The sequence below is a fragment of the Bubalus kerabau genome, chromosome 2, assembly GCF_029407905.1.
Source record: "Bubalus kerabau isolate K-KA32 ecotype Philippines breed swamp buffalo chromosome 2, PCC_UOA_SB_1v2, whole genome shotgun sequence".
Classification (NCBI taxonomy): Eukaryota; Metazoa; Chordata; class Mammalia; order Artiodactyla; family Bovidae; genus Bubalus; species Bubalus kerabau.
In genome coordinates this window covers 137665112-137678337 of record NC_073625.1, presented here as the reverse complement: position 1 = coordinate 137678337, position 13226 = coordinate 137665112, and the positions used below count along the sequence as shown (strand labels likewise).

At 34.8% G+C, this 13226-nt stretch overlaps 1 protein-coding gene across 2 annotated transcripts in view; it reads left to right on the top strand.

Moving 5' to 3' along the window:
- NAALADL2 (N-acetylated alpha-linked acidic dipeptidase like 2) overlaps window positions 1-10873 on the top strand; it is a 1154148-nt gene extending 1143275 nt beyond the window's left edge. The window contains exon 14 of one of the 2 annotated variants that reach the window (XM_055569014.1): window positions 10476-10873. In XM_055569014.1, coding sequence (XP_055424989.1) covers window positions 10476-10674 — 199 coding nt within the window. In that variant the 3' untranslated portion in view covers window positions 10675-10873. The remainder of the gene's footprint in view (window positions 1-10475) is intronic. The other variant, XM_055569015.1, reaches the window with a different exon arrangement.
- Window positions 10874-13226: the final 2353 nt, after the last annotated feature.

The following is a 13226-nucleotide window of genomic DNA, read 5'->3' as shown; positions in this document are numbered from 1 at the left end:
TCGGAGTACTTGCAAACATTTAACATGAACGGGAAAACTACAATATAGTAGAACAGCAATTTGCAGCGTAATTCCAAGAGAACCCTGTGGAAATACACTCTCCCTTCCCATCACTAACATAGTAGATATTAAGTTGTGGTTTCAAGTTTTTGTTTTTTGTTTTTTTTTTTTATGGGTTTTACATTTTTTTTCTTTTTTTTTCTTTTTTTTTTTTCTTTTTTTTTTAAATTTTATTTTATTTTTAAACTTAACTGTATTAGATTTTTAAATTAAGTTTTTTAAATTAAAAAAAAAATCTTTCTGGTATCAGAATTCTTTCCTATAAATGGGAAATTCCTTATAATGAGCTTGGTGGAAAGTAGGGCTTAGCTCCTCCACAGGTGACTGAATCTAGGTATTTTCTTCCTAGATTACAGGCATATGACCTAAGTTCAGCCAGTTGGATGAGCTCTCCCAGGACTTCATATCTGAAAGAAGTGAGGCAAAGATGTAGGAACAGTTCAAGATTATTCATGCTACTTGTGGATCAGGATTCTGGCAATGGCAAAGCAAATGTTAAGAGACAGCAAAGTTGCAGTGGTTGTGAAGTATTCTTAAGGAAGTGGTGGCAGTAGGAGTATCTGAAATGTCAATGTCCTAAATATGCTGCTATAGAAGAATCTTGATGGTGCTCTGTGATACTCAGCTTCCCTTGGTTACTGTCTCATTCTCAATGTTTTTCTGTAAACCATTACATTTACATGTGTGGTAGTATATTTATGTTGGAGAAGGCAATAGCACCCCACTCCAGTACTCTTGCCTGGAAAATCCCATGGATGGAGGAGCCTGGTAGGCTTCAGTCCATGGGGTTGCGAAGAGTCAGACACGACTGAGCGACTTCACTTTTACTTTTCACTTTCATGCATTGGAGAAGGAAATGGCAACCCACTCCAATGTTCTTGCCTGGAGAATCCCAGGGATGGCAGAGCCTGGTGGGCTGCCATCTATGGGGTCACACAGAGTCAGACACGACTGAAGTGACTTAGCAGCAGCAGTATATTTATGTATGTACCCACTATCAAAAAATGTATATTTTTTCTCAAATTAGATATAAGTAACTTTGACTGGTATAACCAAATGTATACCTTCTTTGAGTTAGATACCTGGGGACCCTCTTCAACCCTTTGACACCCATACCTGAGAGCACAGGTGAATGCATATTCTTTTTGAATTCCCAAAGCAAAGAACTGACATTTCTACTATTTACTCACAATCTAAATTTTTTTAATTGTCAGTTTCAACATAAACAATAGGAATTTGCCTATCTGGTACTTGTATTCTGAAAAATTTAATAGTATTTAAAAAGATCATTTTATTTTTAAAATATTTTCATAGAAAATTGTATTGGATCCATTTATTTACTGGTAGAAACACAGCATTCCTATTTCCTTAGACTAGAGAGAAGGCAATGGCCACCCACTCCAGTACTCTTGCCTAGAAAATCCCATGGACAGAGGAGCCCGGTAGGCTGCAGTCCATGGGGTCGCAAAGAGTCGGACATGACTGAGCGACTTCACTTTCACTTTTCACTTTCATGCTTTCGAGAAGGAAATGGCAACCCACTCCAGTGTTCTTGCTTGAAGAATCCCAGGGATGGCGGAGCCTGGTGGGCTGCCGTCTCTGGGGTCGCACAGAGTCGGACACGACTGAAGTGACTTAGCAGCAGCAGCAGCAATAATATAGATAGTAATACAAAAATAAATTGTGAGCAAATTTACACAGTTAAGGAACAGAGTTCCTTTAAAATGTTATTTTTTGTTACACTTTCAAAGTGGATGTTTAATAACATGTATAACAATTCTATAAAATGTGAAAGGTAATCTTTCAAGTGTTTATGACTAATTTTACATTAGTACATTCCTTCATTAAATACCTTCAACATCTGTGATCAACATTCAGAGCTTCAATAGATCAGGTATTCTACTTGGTCCTTATTTTTTTCTTTTAGCTAAAATTTAGCAAACATTTAATGTTCTATTGACTTTTTAAGTTTTCAAATCATACTGAATAATAATGTACTTTCTATTCAAGAGGAATAATGCATTTCTTACCTTAATACAGTCTATTTCAAATGTCAACTGAATGAATTATCTAAAGCCTTTCAGTCAAATAAAATTGTATCTATGGTTATAAAGGAATATATGGTCTTTTTTTAATAGCTATATAATCAATAAGATTATTTAGGATACATTTGATTGGAGGCTAATTACTTTACAATATTGTAGTGGTTTTTGCCATACATTGACATGAATCAGCCATGGGTGTACATGTGTCCCTCATTTTGAACCTCCTTCCTGCCTCCCTCCCCACACCATCCCTCAGGGTTATCCCAGTGCACTGGCCCTGAGCACCCTGTCTCATGCATCAAACCTGGACTGATGCTATTTCACATATGGTAATATACATGTTTCAATGCTATTCTCTCAAATCATCCCACCCTCACCTTCTGCCACAGATTCCAAAAGTCTGTTCTTTACATCTCTCTGTGTCTCTTTTGCTGTCTCACATATAGGGTCATTGTTATCATCTTTCTAAATTCCATATATATGAGTTAATATACTGTATTGATGTTTTTCTTTCTGACTTACTTCGCTCTGTATAATAAGCTCCAGTTTCATCCACCTCATTAGAACTGATTCAAATGGATTCTTTTTAATAACTGAATAATATTCCATCATGTGTATGTACCACTATCCATTCGTCTACCAACAGAAATCTAGGTTGTTTCCATGTCCTGGCTATTATAAACAGTGCTGCAATGAACACTGGGGTACATGTGTCTCTTTCAATTCTGGTTTCCTTGGTGTATATGGCCAGCAGTGGGATTGCTGGGTCGTATGGCAGTTCTATTTCCAGTTTTTTAAGGAATCTCCACACTGTTCTCCATAGTGGCTGTACTAGTTTGCATTCTACCAACAGTGTAAGAGGTTTCCCTTTTCTCCACACCATCTCCAGCATTTATTATTTGTAGACTTTTTGATAGCAGCCATTCTGACTGGCATGAGATGGTACCTCATTGTGGTTTTGATTTGCATATCTCTGATAATGAATGATGTTGACCATTTTTTCATGTGTTTGTTAGCCATCTGTATGTCTTCTTTGGTGAAATGTGTGTTTAGTTCTTTGGCCCATTTTTTGATTGTAGATGCCACCTCTTGTTGGAAAGAACTGCAGTCATATTTTGAAGTGGCCTGCATATAAGGAGAATAACTATAGCCATTTTTGCAAACAAACAATCTATCACACATGTGTTTCTGCCTCAGTTGTCTGCAAAGTGAATTTATGGCTTGACAGTATCAACAATGGTCTTAATTCTCATTGATGCTTTTGCTAGTATAGACCATATTTAAATTTAGCTGAATGGACATTTGTACTATAAATAATATAGCCAGGTATTTTGTGACTTCTCATGGATAGGGTATCCAAGTCACATAATATTTTCTAATGTTGATATAAATATAGTAATCCACTGTTAACTATGGAGTACAACTCGTATAATCCCTAAAAAGAGTGAGCAACAGTTGTGAGGTACTGAACTGACCTTTTCTTTCTGCATTCCACATGCATACCCAGTCAATTTTAAAAGACGTGACTTATTATTTAGTGTAGTTTCATTTAGGACTTTCTCGACATGGGGTCTAATGAATATTAATTCACATTTAGAATGGGTGGCATCCTTTGCACATTTATGAATATAAAAGGAACATTTGAAAGAGAGTCATCATTTCCATCATTAATTTGCTAATTCACACACAAGGAAATGACTCATGAAGACTTTAGATGCCTTTGTTTCAAAATTCATTTTCTTCAGTTTTCCTTTGCTTTAGCTGAATGGATAAGATTTGTCAGTTGAGTAAAGATGCTTCATCTCCTTCACTGATGCTGCCGGGAGTTATTAATTAGGTTTCTGAGTTTGGCACTGCTCTTTCCTGGTCACCGTGATGTGTCATTGAAACAGACCCATTAAAATGAGTGATGTGTGTTGTAATTTCATTAGTGTCATCAATAATGTATTACACTTTCCTTTTAGTAGTCTCTTTGTGTTGTGTGTGGGTCAGGATGACTGTATGAATTACATTTATAAGATCCAAATTGTTACAGATGAGAGAAGATAGGCATGAGGGTGGAATTAATGTTATTTTAAACATGATAACTACTAAAATGATTTCAATTAAGTAATATTTTAATTAGGTTTGATGTCTCTACATGCCATACTGAAATGCATGTTATGTGTATGCAAATAGGATGGTGATTTATTGAATTAATAACACAGTCCATTCTTTCTGCCAGGAAACTTCTGAATTGAACTAAAGTAGGTGTAAGAGCAGGAATGGTTCAATAAGGCATGTAATTCCTTGTGGTTATAAAGAACAGACTGTTGACATTGAAACTCTTCAAGGGTATTTGCTCACTTTCTTTCCACTCTATTTTCCTACAAGACATGCGCCTTTTGACTGGCTATTGGTTAATTCCAAGTCTTTCCTAATCTGAAAAATATGATTCTATACATGAGAAGGAGAAACATATTTGAATATTCTGATGCATACTGCTGACATCTTTTAACTTCATTTAACTGAGGTTCAGTTTTGGTCATACAATATGAGAATATAAAGACCTTTTGGCTTAGATGCTTCCATAACAAACACTGATCTAATTGAAATACTTTCAAAGGTAATAATTTGCATACTAAAAACATGGTACAGTAGCAGTTTTGCTCCCTGGGGGTACTTAACAAATGAATGAATATGTAAGAAATTTCTCAGAACTAACAAGTATATAGACACAGAAATGGATAGGCTTTGTGTTTTTTTGTCTTCCATTCAAATAATACAACTAAAATAATATGATGATACTTTTTGGAAAAAGGTCTACAAATACTGAACTTAATTTTCTGTTAGCAGGAAGCTAAATGGTTTTTAGTATGCAAAAGAGAAATAGTAAAAAGATAAGCTGCTTCTGAAGATCAATAGGTGAATTTATCCTCATAAAAGTTTAAAGAAGGTACTTTTGTTTTCCTCGACTTGTTTTTAAGGTAAAACAATCTATCAAGGTAAAAGATAAATAAATTCTACTATAATAAAGATCAATTGTCTTAAGTCAGCAGCTACCCTGAATGAAGTTTCCCTCTTAAACTATGATGAAAGAATACTAGTCACTTATCTTCAACCAGAATTTAAGCATCTGTAGTTTTAAGCTGATTTGTATCCAATTTGGGTCGAAATGGATATGAGTGTTTATCTTACATAATAGCTTGCCACAGCCTACTACTTGAATCATGTAGCATATGGAAAGTGTGTTTAGCTCCTTGTAGAAATTTCACAAACCAAAAAGGACCCATTTCTATGCACATGGCTTGTTTATAGTCATTATAAAAGTATTACTGAGTTGCTTACAAGTTAGAAAAAAGCAAATGTTGGCACATTGCAGATTCCATTGCATTGGTCTTTAAGAATTATATGTATTGCTTTCCAGTTTTTTAAAAAACCACAGTGATTGTATGTGTTGTGCTTAGACCTAAACATTTTTTCTAGGATGCATTTTTATTCTTCCACATTATCTCTCTTCTCAATATTTTATACTAGTTATGGCTGAAGTTTTATGTAAATATATTAGAGATTGTGCTCATGCTTAAATGAACTGTCATTGAGGGATTAATCCTATAACCTTTATGAGCATGTTTTATTAATATCTTATCATTATACTGAATATTAATAACATTTAACATTTAATAACCATAGAATGTGTATTTAGGAATATATTTCATGCTAGTGAGCTTTGAATATGTGGAATAGTCACTATAACAGCCCCCAAATCATTAAAGATATTTCCCATAATGTATTAATTGCAATGGTACAACTCATTTAAAGGGCAGCTCTGAATAACAATGATTACAATATCTTTGTCAGCATGCTGAATAGTATACCCTCAAGGAATGGAAGTATATGGTACAGCTTTTGAAAATATTTTTGCACTCTTAATTCCAGAAATATATTTGCCATTAAATGATTTATAATTAAACATGAAGCTAATAAAGTAGAGGAAGAGAATTCAAAACTATGAATATTAATAAGATGATAAAATATTTTCTTATACTATTTAGTAACCCTTAGTAGTAAAGCAGTATAAGTTGTCTACAATGAATACTTTTTAAAATGATTAATTAACATATATTTTAAACTACTTTTATTCTCAAAATACTAAACCCATTTTTATCTATCAATCTATCTAAATGGTTTACTGTGAATTTAAAAATGTTTGATAGGTATCCTGACACTAAAACCCATTCCTTTTTTTTAATGGCAATTAAGGATTATGTTAACATGAAAATGTGACTTGTGTATAGTCTCTGTCATGTAGGAGAACACATATGAGTATCCAAAGCAGTTTCATCTTCATCTGGGAAATTTCCATGGTTGTATCAAGGTTCCTCTGTATTAGTGGGGTTTTTTGCCACCCCACCCCACCAATTTAATAATGTAAAACTAATATTTAGGGAAACTTCCATTAGGTGTTTTGCTAATTTTCATTATTTTGTCAGTTTTATATAGTAGAAACCTTTACACATAAAACACATGTATACATATGTCTATGTATATACATATTCTTACGTGATTATTTTAACACAGCACAGTGGCTTCTTCTGAAAAGTTCTTTAATTTTATGAAGGTTGTGGAAATAGCAAGATGGAAATCTCTATTTCAAGGAGTATTCTCCTTGTAAACTGAATCCACATTTTTCTCAGGGTATAGCTCATAGCTAAAGCATTGCTCATGACCAACTTGCCTCTCTCCATTTGGAAGATGTTTTTTTTCCCTCCCATATCTAGAGAGAATATATGTTCCTTAACACAAAGTTTTATGACTACAAATTTCCTTAATACAAAGTGGTATCATCTGCATACTTCTGAAATGCGGATGATACCACTCTAATGGCAGAAAGTGAAGAGGAACTAAAGAGCCTCTTGATGAGGGTGAAAGAGAAGAGTGAAAGAGTCAACTGTTCGCATCAGGTGGCCAAAGTATTGGAATTTCAGCTTCAGCATCAGTCCTTCCAATGAATATTCAGGACTGATTTCCTTTAGGATGGATTGGTTGAATCTTCTTGAAGTCCAAGGGACTCTCAAGAGTCTTCTTCAACACCACAGTTCAAAAGCATAATTCTTCAGTGCTCAACTTTCTTTATAGTTCAACTCTCATATCCATACATGACTACTGGAAAAACCATAACTTTGACTAGACAGACCTTTGCTGGCAAAGTAATGTCTCTGTTTTTTAATATGCTGTCTAGGTTGGTCTTGATAAACTAACATATGTAGACTTGATAAAGTAACATATTTCTCAACTCAAACATGTAAAGCAAGAATATCATAATCTATCCTTGAAAATATTGGGATCAAGGCCCAATAACAGAAACAAAAAGACATGAAAAAGATGGAAGAGTGAGTATCTTCAGAGACCAGTTGAATATTTAAGGAAAAGAGATAACTTGCAGGGTTCTGTCATGAGTGATGAAGCAGATTTCAATGTCCATTCACCACCAGAGTACAGGGAATACAAAATAACCTAACTGATGTAATTTACACTGACGTTACAGGCTTCATTATTGAGCTTACAAAGTTCAGGAGAGGGCTCAAGTAGTGGAGTCTTGATCAGCTAGGAAACAATGATCCAGAATTCTATTTAAAACTGAGGTCAGTCCTAGTGAGTGAAAGTCACTCAGTCACGTCTGACTCTTTGTGACCCCATGGACTATACAGTCCATGGAATTCTCCAGGCCAGAATACTGGAGTGGATAGCCTTTCCCTTCTCTAGGGGATCTCCCCAACCTAGGGATTGAACCCAGGTCTCCTACATTGCAGGAGGATTCTTTACCTGCTGAGCCACAAGGGACACCCAAGAATACTGGAGTGAGTAGCCTATCCCTTCTCCACTAAGTCAGTACTAGGGATAATTATAAATTAACTAAATCTTATGCTGTGGCCCTTGCTCCATCTTCTCAAACTTAACTATGCATCCTTGCTCCATTTGATCAATCATGTCTGACTCTTTGCGACCCCATGGACTGTAGTCCACCTGGCTTCTCTGACCATGGAATTTCTCAGGCAAGAATACTGGAGTGGGTTGCCATGTCCTTCTCCAGGGCATCTTCCTGACCCATGGATTGAACCTGCATCCCTTGTGTCTCCTTCACTGGCAGGTGCATTCTTTAGCACTAGTGTCACTGACATCTTTGTTCACTTCTCATCTGGAATAAGTGGTTCTCCGGGTTTTGTATTACAACCAAAGTAACTATACCAAAATAAAGTCAAATAATCTTTCCTTCTTACTTAAAAGCTTTCATTCATTTCCTACTGCCCATAAGAAAAAGTATAACCTCCTTAGCTTAATATGGAAGGCCTTGTATGATGTGGCCAATGGCTTGCTCTCCCAACTCTTCTATAGCTGCCCACCCTGGCCTTGTGCTCTGATCATACAGCAACACTGGCACTGATCCACTAAGAATAGTAAGCTGTTTATAAATCCATACCTCTGCATATGCTAATTCCTCCTGCATAGGGTATTGTATCCACTTTCTAGCTCATTTCCTTTCTTTTGCCCTTATAGCTGGTAGTTCCCATCATCCTTCAGGATGAAATATTCTCCATGATAAACTTTGCCAGTGGCAAACCTTCATCTGTTATCACTAGACCTTACATTTCTAGCATGACAATTAATGACCTTATTTTAATTATTTATATATTTGCCTCTCATTAGAGCATGGAATTTCAGCTAGCTCAGATAGTTTGGGTTGGAAATAAGTCAAATGATGCAATAATCCATTCCTTTCTACCAAAATGCATCTCTTTCTACTTATCAACTAATAAAAGGAATCTCTTTAGACTTGCCCAAGGCCAAATACCTCTTTCTCAGATATTTGGATAAATTTCAAAGCACCATCATACTACATACTCTACACTTATATTCTAAATGTCAAACACAAAGAAAGAGAACAGGATAATGAATACATTACTGATTTCAACAATTATTAGCTAATGGTCAATCTTATTCTACCTGCAATGTCCATAGCTCCACTCTCCTTTTTTCCTTCCAAATATTTAGAAGCAAATTTTAAAGGTAGTAACTTTTCATTCACAAATATTACTGTATGTGTTTCTAGATTAAGAACACTTTGAAAATATACTGATAATACCATTTTCATACCTAAAATATTGTTTCTTAATAGTAACAAATCCTTATTAGTATTAACTTTTATACTACTTCTCATTTTTAAAATTGTTTGAATAAAGACCTAGAAAATCTGTACTTTACTACATAGGTTGATGTTTCTTTTAATCTAAAGCAGCAGCTTTCAACTGGTTGCACTTTTGCCTCGTAAGGGACAATTTTGGCAGTCTGGAGACATTTTTGGTTTGTACAACAGCTCTGAACTGAATGTTTGTATTCTCCCAATATAAAGACATGCATTAAAACCCTAACCTCAATGGGACTATATTTTGGAGATGGGCCTTTGGGGAGTAATTCAGCTTAGGTTCAGTTATACAGGTGGGGCCCTCATTATGGGATTAAAGCCCTTACAAAAAGAAGAGAAGACATGGGATCCCTCTGTGTGCATGCAGTAGGCCATGGAAGAATATAACTAGGAAGAGGCCCCTCACTGACAATCTGTTCATACTGGCATGCTGATCTTGGGATTAGCTTTCAGAGCTGTGAAAAATAAATGCTTATTGTTTAACGCACCCAGTCGATGGTATTCTGGTATAGTAGTTCAAACTAACTGGGACAACTACAGGAGGGGTGTTCCTGGTACCCAGTAGGTAGAGGTCAGGGATACTGCTAAATATCCTTCAATGCACAGGACCGCTGCCACAATAAAGAATTATCTACCTCAGCCCCTGCCCCCAACAAATGTCAGTAGTGAAAGGCTGAGAAACCCTGGTCCAGCAGTTCCTCTGTCACCCATTTCTTGTTATAATTTGGTCATTGAATAAACTGGGCCATTTGTCCTACAGAATTTCTCACAGTATTTTGCTGATGACACACGACGGTATTATTTTTATGTTTTCTGTCCCTTGTGTTTATGAGCAATTAGAAACTTCATCAGATTCAGTGTTGTTGTTGTTGTTGTTTCTGTTTTTCTTTTTTAGCAAAAATAGTTTATTTCACTGATAGTATTATGTACTTCCATCAGGAGGTACATACTGTCTAGTTCTATATCTCGCATCACTAGAGGGAACTTTTGATGATCAATGTCTAAATCCATTCATTCAATAGTGGCCTCAAAATGATAATATTGTATTCTTATAATTATATCATTTATTTAAAACATCACTGTTTCTTGAAAATATTTTTTACAATGTTTGATACAAAATAGCATGGTGCCTAAAACATTTACTCATTCTGTGTTGTTTGTTTGTTTGTTTTGTTTTGTTTTTTCAGAAATATCCTGTATCACCTTGATGGGAAGACAAGCCAGTTTTCAATACTCCTGGAGGCTTGGGAGCACTGCAAGTCACTTGCATCAAATGAGACCCTTCAAGAAGCCCTGTCAGAGGTGTTGAACAGCATTAATGCAGCTCAGGTTTACTTCAAAGCGGGACTTGATGTGTTCGAGAGTGTCTTAGTTGGAAAGAACTGAGAAAACTCTCAGCATTTTAAAAAGTTTGTTTACAATTCCTCAAGCTAAAGCTCTAATCTCACCAGATTTTCTGACATGGAAGACTTTTTCCCCTCAATGGCTTTTTATATAAGTATAAAACTATTCTTCCTTTGTATTTTTTGATGTATGTGTAAAAAGAGCATTTTGCACATTTAATATTTTTCTTATATCTAGATTTCTGATTATGTAAGAGCAAGTTATTGGGAATAATACTTAAGATTTATCTATTAAAAAGAAATCTGCTGTATTTTTCTATATATATATATATATATATATATATATAAAATATTTGGGGAAAAAATTTCCAAGAAGTTCTGGACAATCTTTGTTCCTATGGATAAAACATGTAGGAATAGAAATCATTTCCCTATGTTAGAGATTTAATGACCTACCTTCTGTAATAGAAATGGACAGTTGATATGGTTTCAGATTAACTTTTACTATCAAATATTCAATATGAACAACAAGTATTCTGACTGAGTGATTGGTTGATGAAAACCACTTTGAATGTGTCTATTTTATGAAATGAAGTGCCTGTTATAACACAACTAGATGTAGTAATACACTGGTTATGAAAATGTATTTTTTTAAGTATTAATTTAAAAAAAAAAAAGAGCCATAAACATTCCAGGGGAAAATCACAAGGTAGCTGCACAGAGCAATTTAATTGTAAATTTTTTTCCTAACCACTTATAAGGTGACTAGCTTTGAAACCCCTCATTTGTATCAGTTGATTTTGTAAAAATTTCAGGAGTGATGTATGTATTATGAGGGAGAAAATATGTATTTCTTCCTGTGTTGTTTCTGTTGGAAGCACTGAAATAGAGCTACTCTAAAATGAAAGCATCTCACTTTGCTCCTCATTCATGTATCTTTTCTGGAACTCCTTGCTGAAAGGCAGTTTTCTCAGAATACCATATAATATCCACAGGAAAGTAGCAAAGTTTCTCTTTGAAAACTCAAAATATCTTAAAAAGTATCAAATTGCTATTTCTGCCACTAACAAAAAGGACTTCTGATGAATGAAATAGTTGTTTTGATCAACAAAAAAGCTCCTTAATTCTATGAAAAAACTTTTTTTTTCCTTCTCTATCCTTACTTGTGATTGAGATGACAACACATAATATATTCATGCTTCTACTTCTAGGCAGAAAATACTGTATTACTTTAAGAGTATATCTTTCCCATGCTTCAGTTCTTCTCTCATGTTGTAAATGAAGCTTTTCACACTAAGGCCAATGAATGGCCTTAGTATCCACTATTCCCCTAACCACAGAATTCCATTAAGTGTTTAAACTCTGAGCCTACCTTTAGAAATTGATTTGGTATTGGATAAAGCAATTTCTCTTAGGAAGCATATCTTCAGAATATTTTATGTGGATTATTTTTCTCTAACACAACATTCAAACACATGTCCCTATCACACACCTCCAGAGAAACTTCACAAATAGTGCCCATAAGTCTAAATCTTTGCTGTGTATGAATGAAGATACACCTAATCTTAGTTTAAAGGAAAACTGAAGTTAAAGGGAATTAGTCAGCATTGATTAACTGATTTATAAGGGTCAGCTGTTCTTACCATCAGTAATGTTTATATGCTTAAGGCAAAGAAGAGAATTGAAGCAATTAGCTAGATAATTCAAGCAGAAACTCAATTTCAGTGAATTGCTTGTGTGCACATATTTTACATAAGAAAGGAAACTACCTTACAACATATATTTCTAACCAATGCACGTGTCTGTCTGAAAGTATTTGCTATGTTGAGAAGTGGCTACAGGAAGAGGCTAAAGAACCAAACTCCCACATGCCTTGGTGTCAGTGCCCTCTCTCCTTCCACAGAAAAGAAGAGAAAAGAGGCAGGAGGAATACACATACGGATTTGTGTCAGGTCAAATAATAGAATCCCTATACCAAAGGATCAGAAATAGTGAATCAAGTTTCAGTGTGTTCATTTTAATTCTTCCTTTGGAGCTGGATTTAAAACAGACAAAGACAAATAGTTATTGATTTGGTAGTTTATCATTTTAGAACAAAATCCTAAGTAAATTCACTCCTTTAGACTCCAATAGTGTTGAGAACATGAATATTTGTGTTTGCACATTTTTGTTGAAAGATTGTGTATTTAACTAACCCACACTGCAGAGATCAAAGTCTCAATATTCTGTAATTATTATTTCTAAATCATATGATATTTGATACTTAGAAACTGAAGTTAACTATGAACTAACATGTTTTTATTAGCCTATTTAAAAGATGATGTGAAGAAACTGAATTATAATTGAAAAAGACATCCACCAATTCTATAAATGCTGCTCATCTTTGACTGAAACGAACCTCTTAACCAGGAACATTACTGCAATAGTCTGATTACCTCAGGATTCCTTGAAATTTATATCATTTAAAATTTTCCTTAATGATCCAAGTAAATAAAATCCTATGCAAATTATTAACAAGTATTTTCAATGAACTGGTAGTTAGGTTAAATCATTGCTGAAATATCTGGGTGCCTGGTACTTCTCACCAACCTTCAC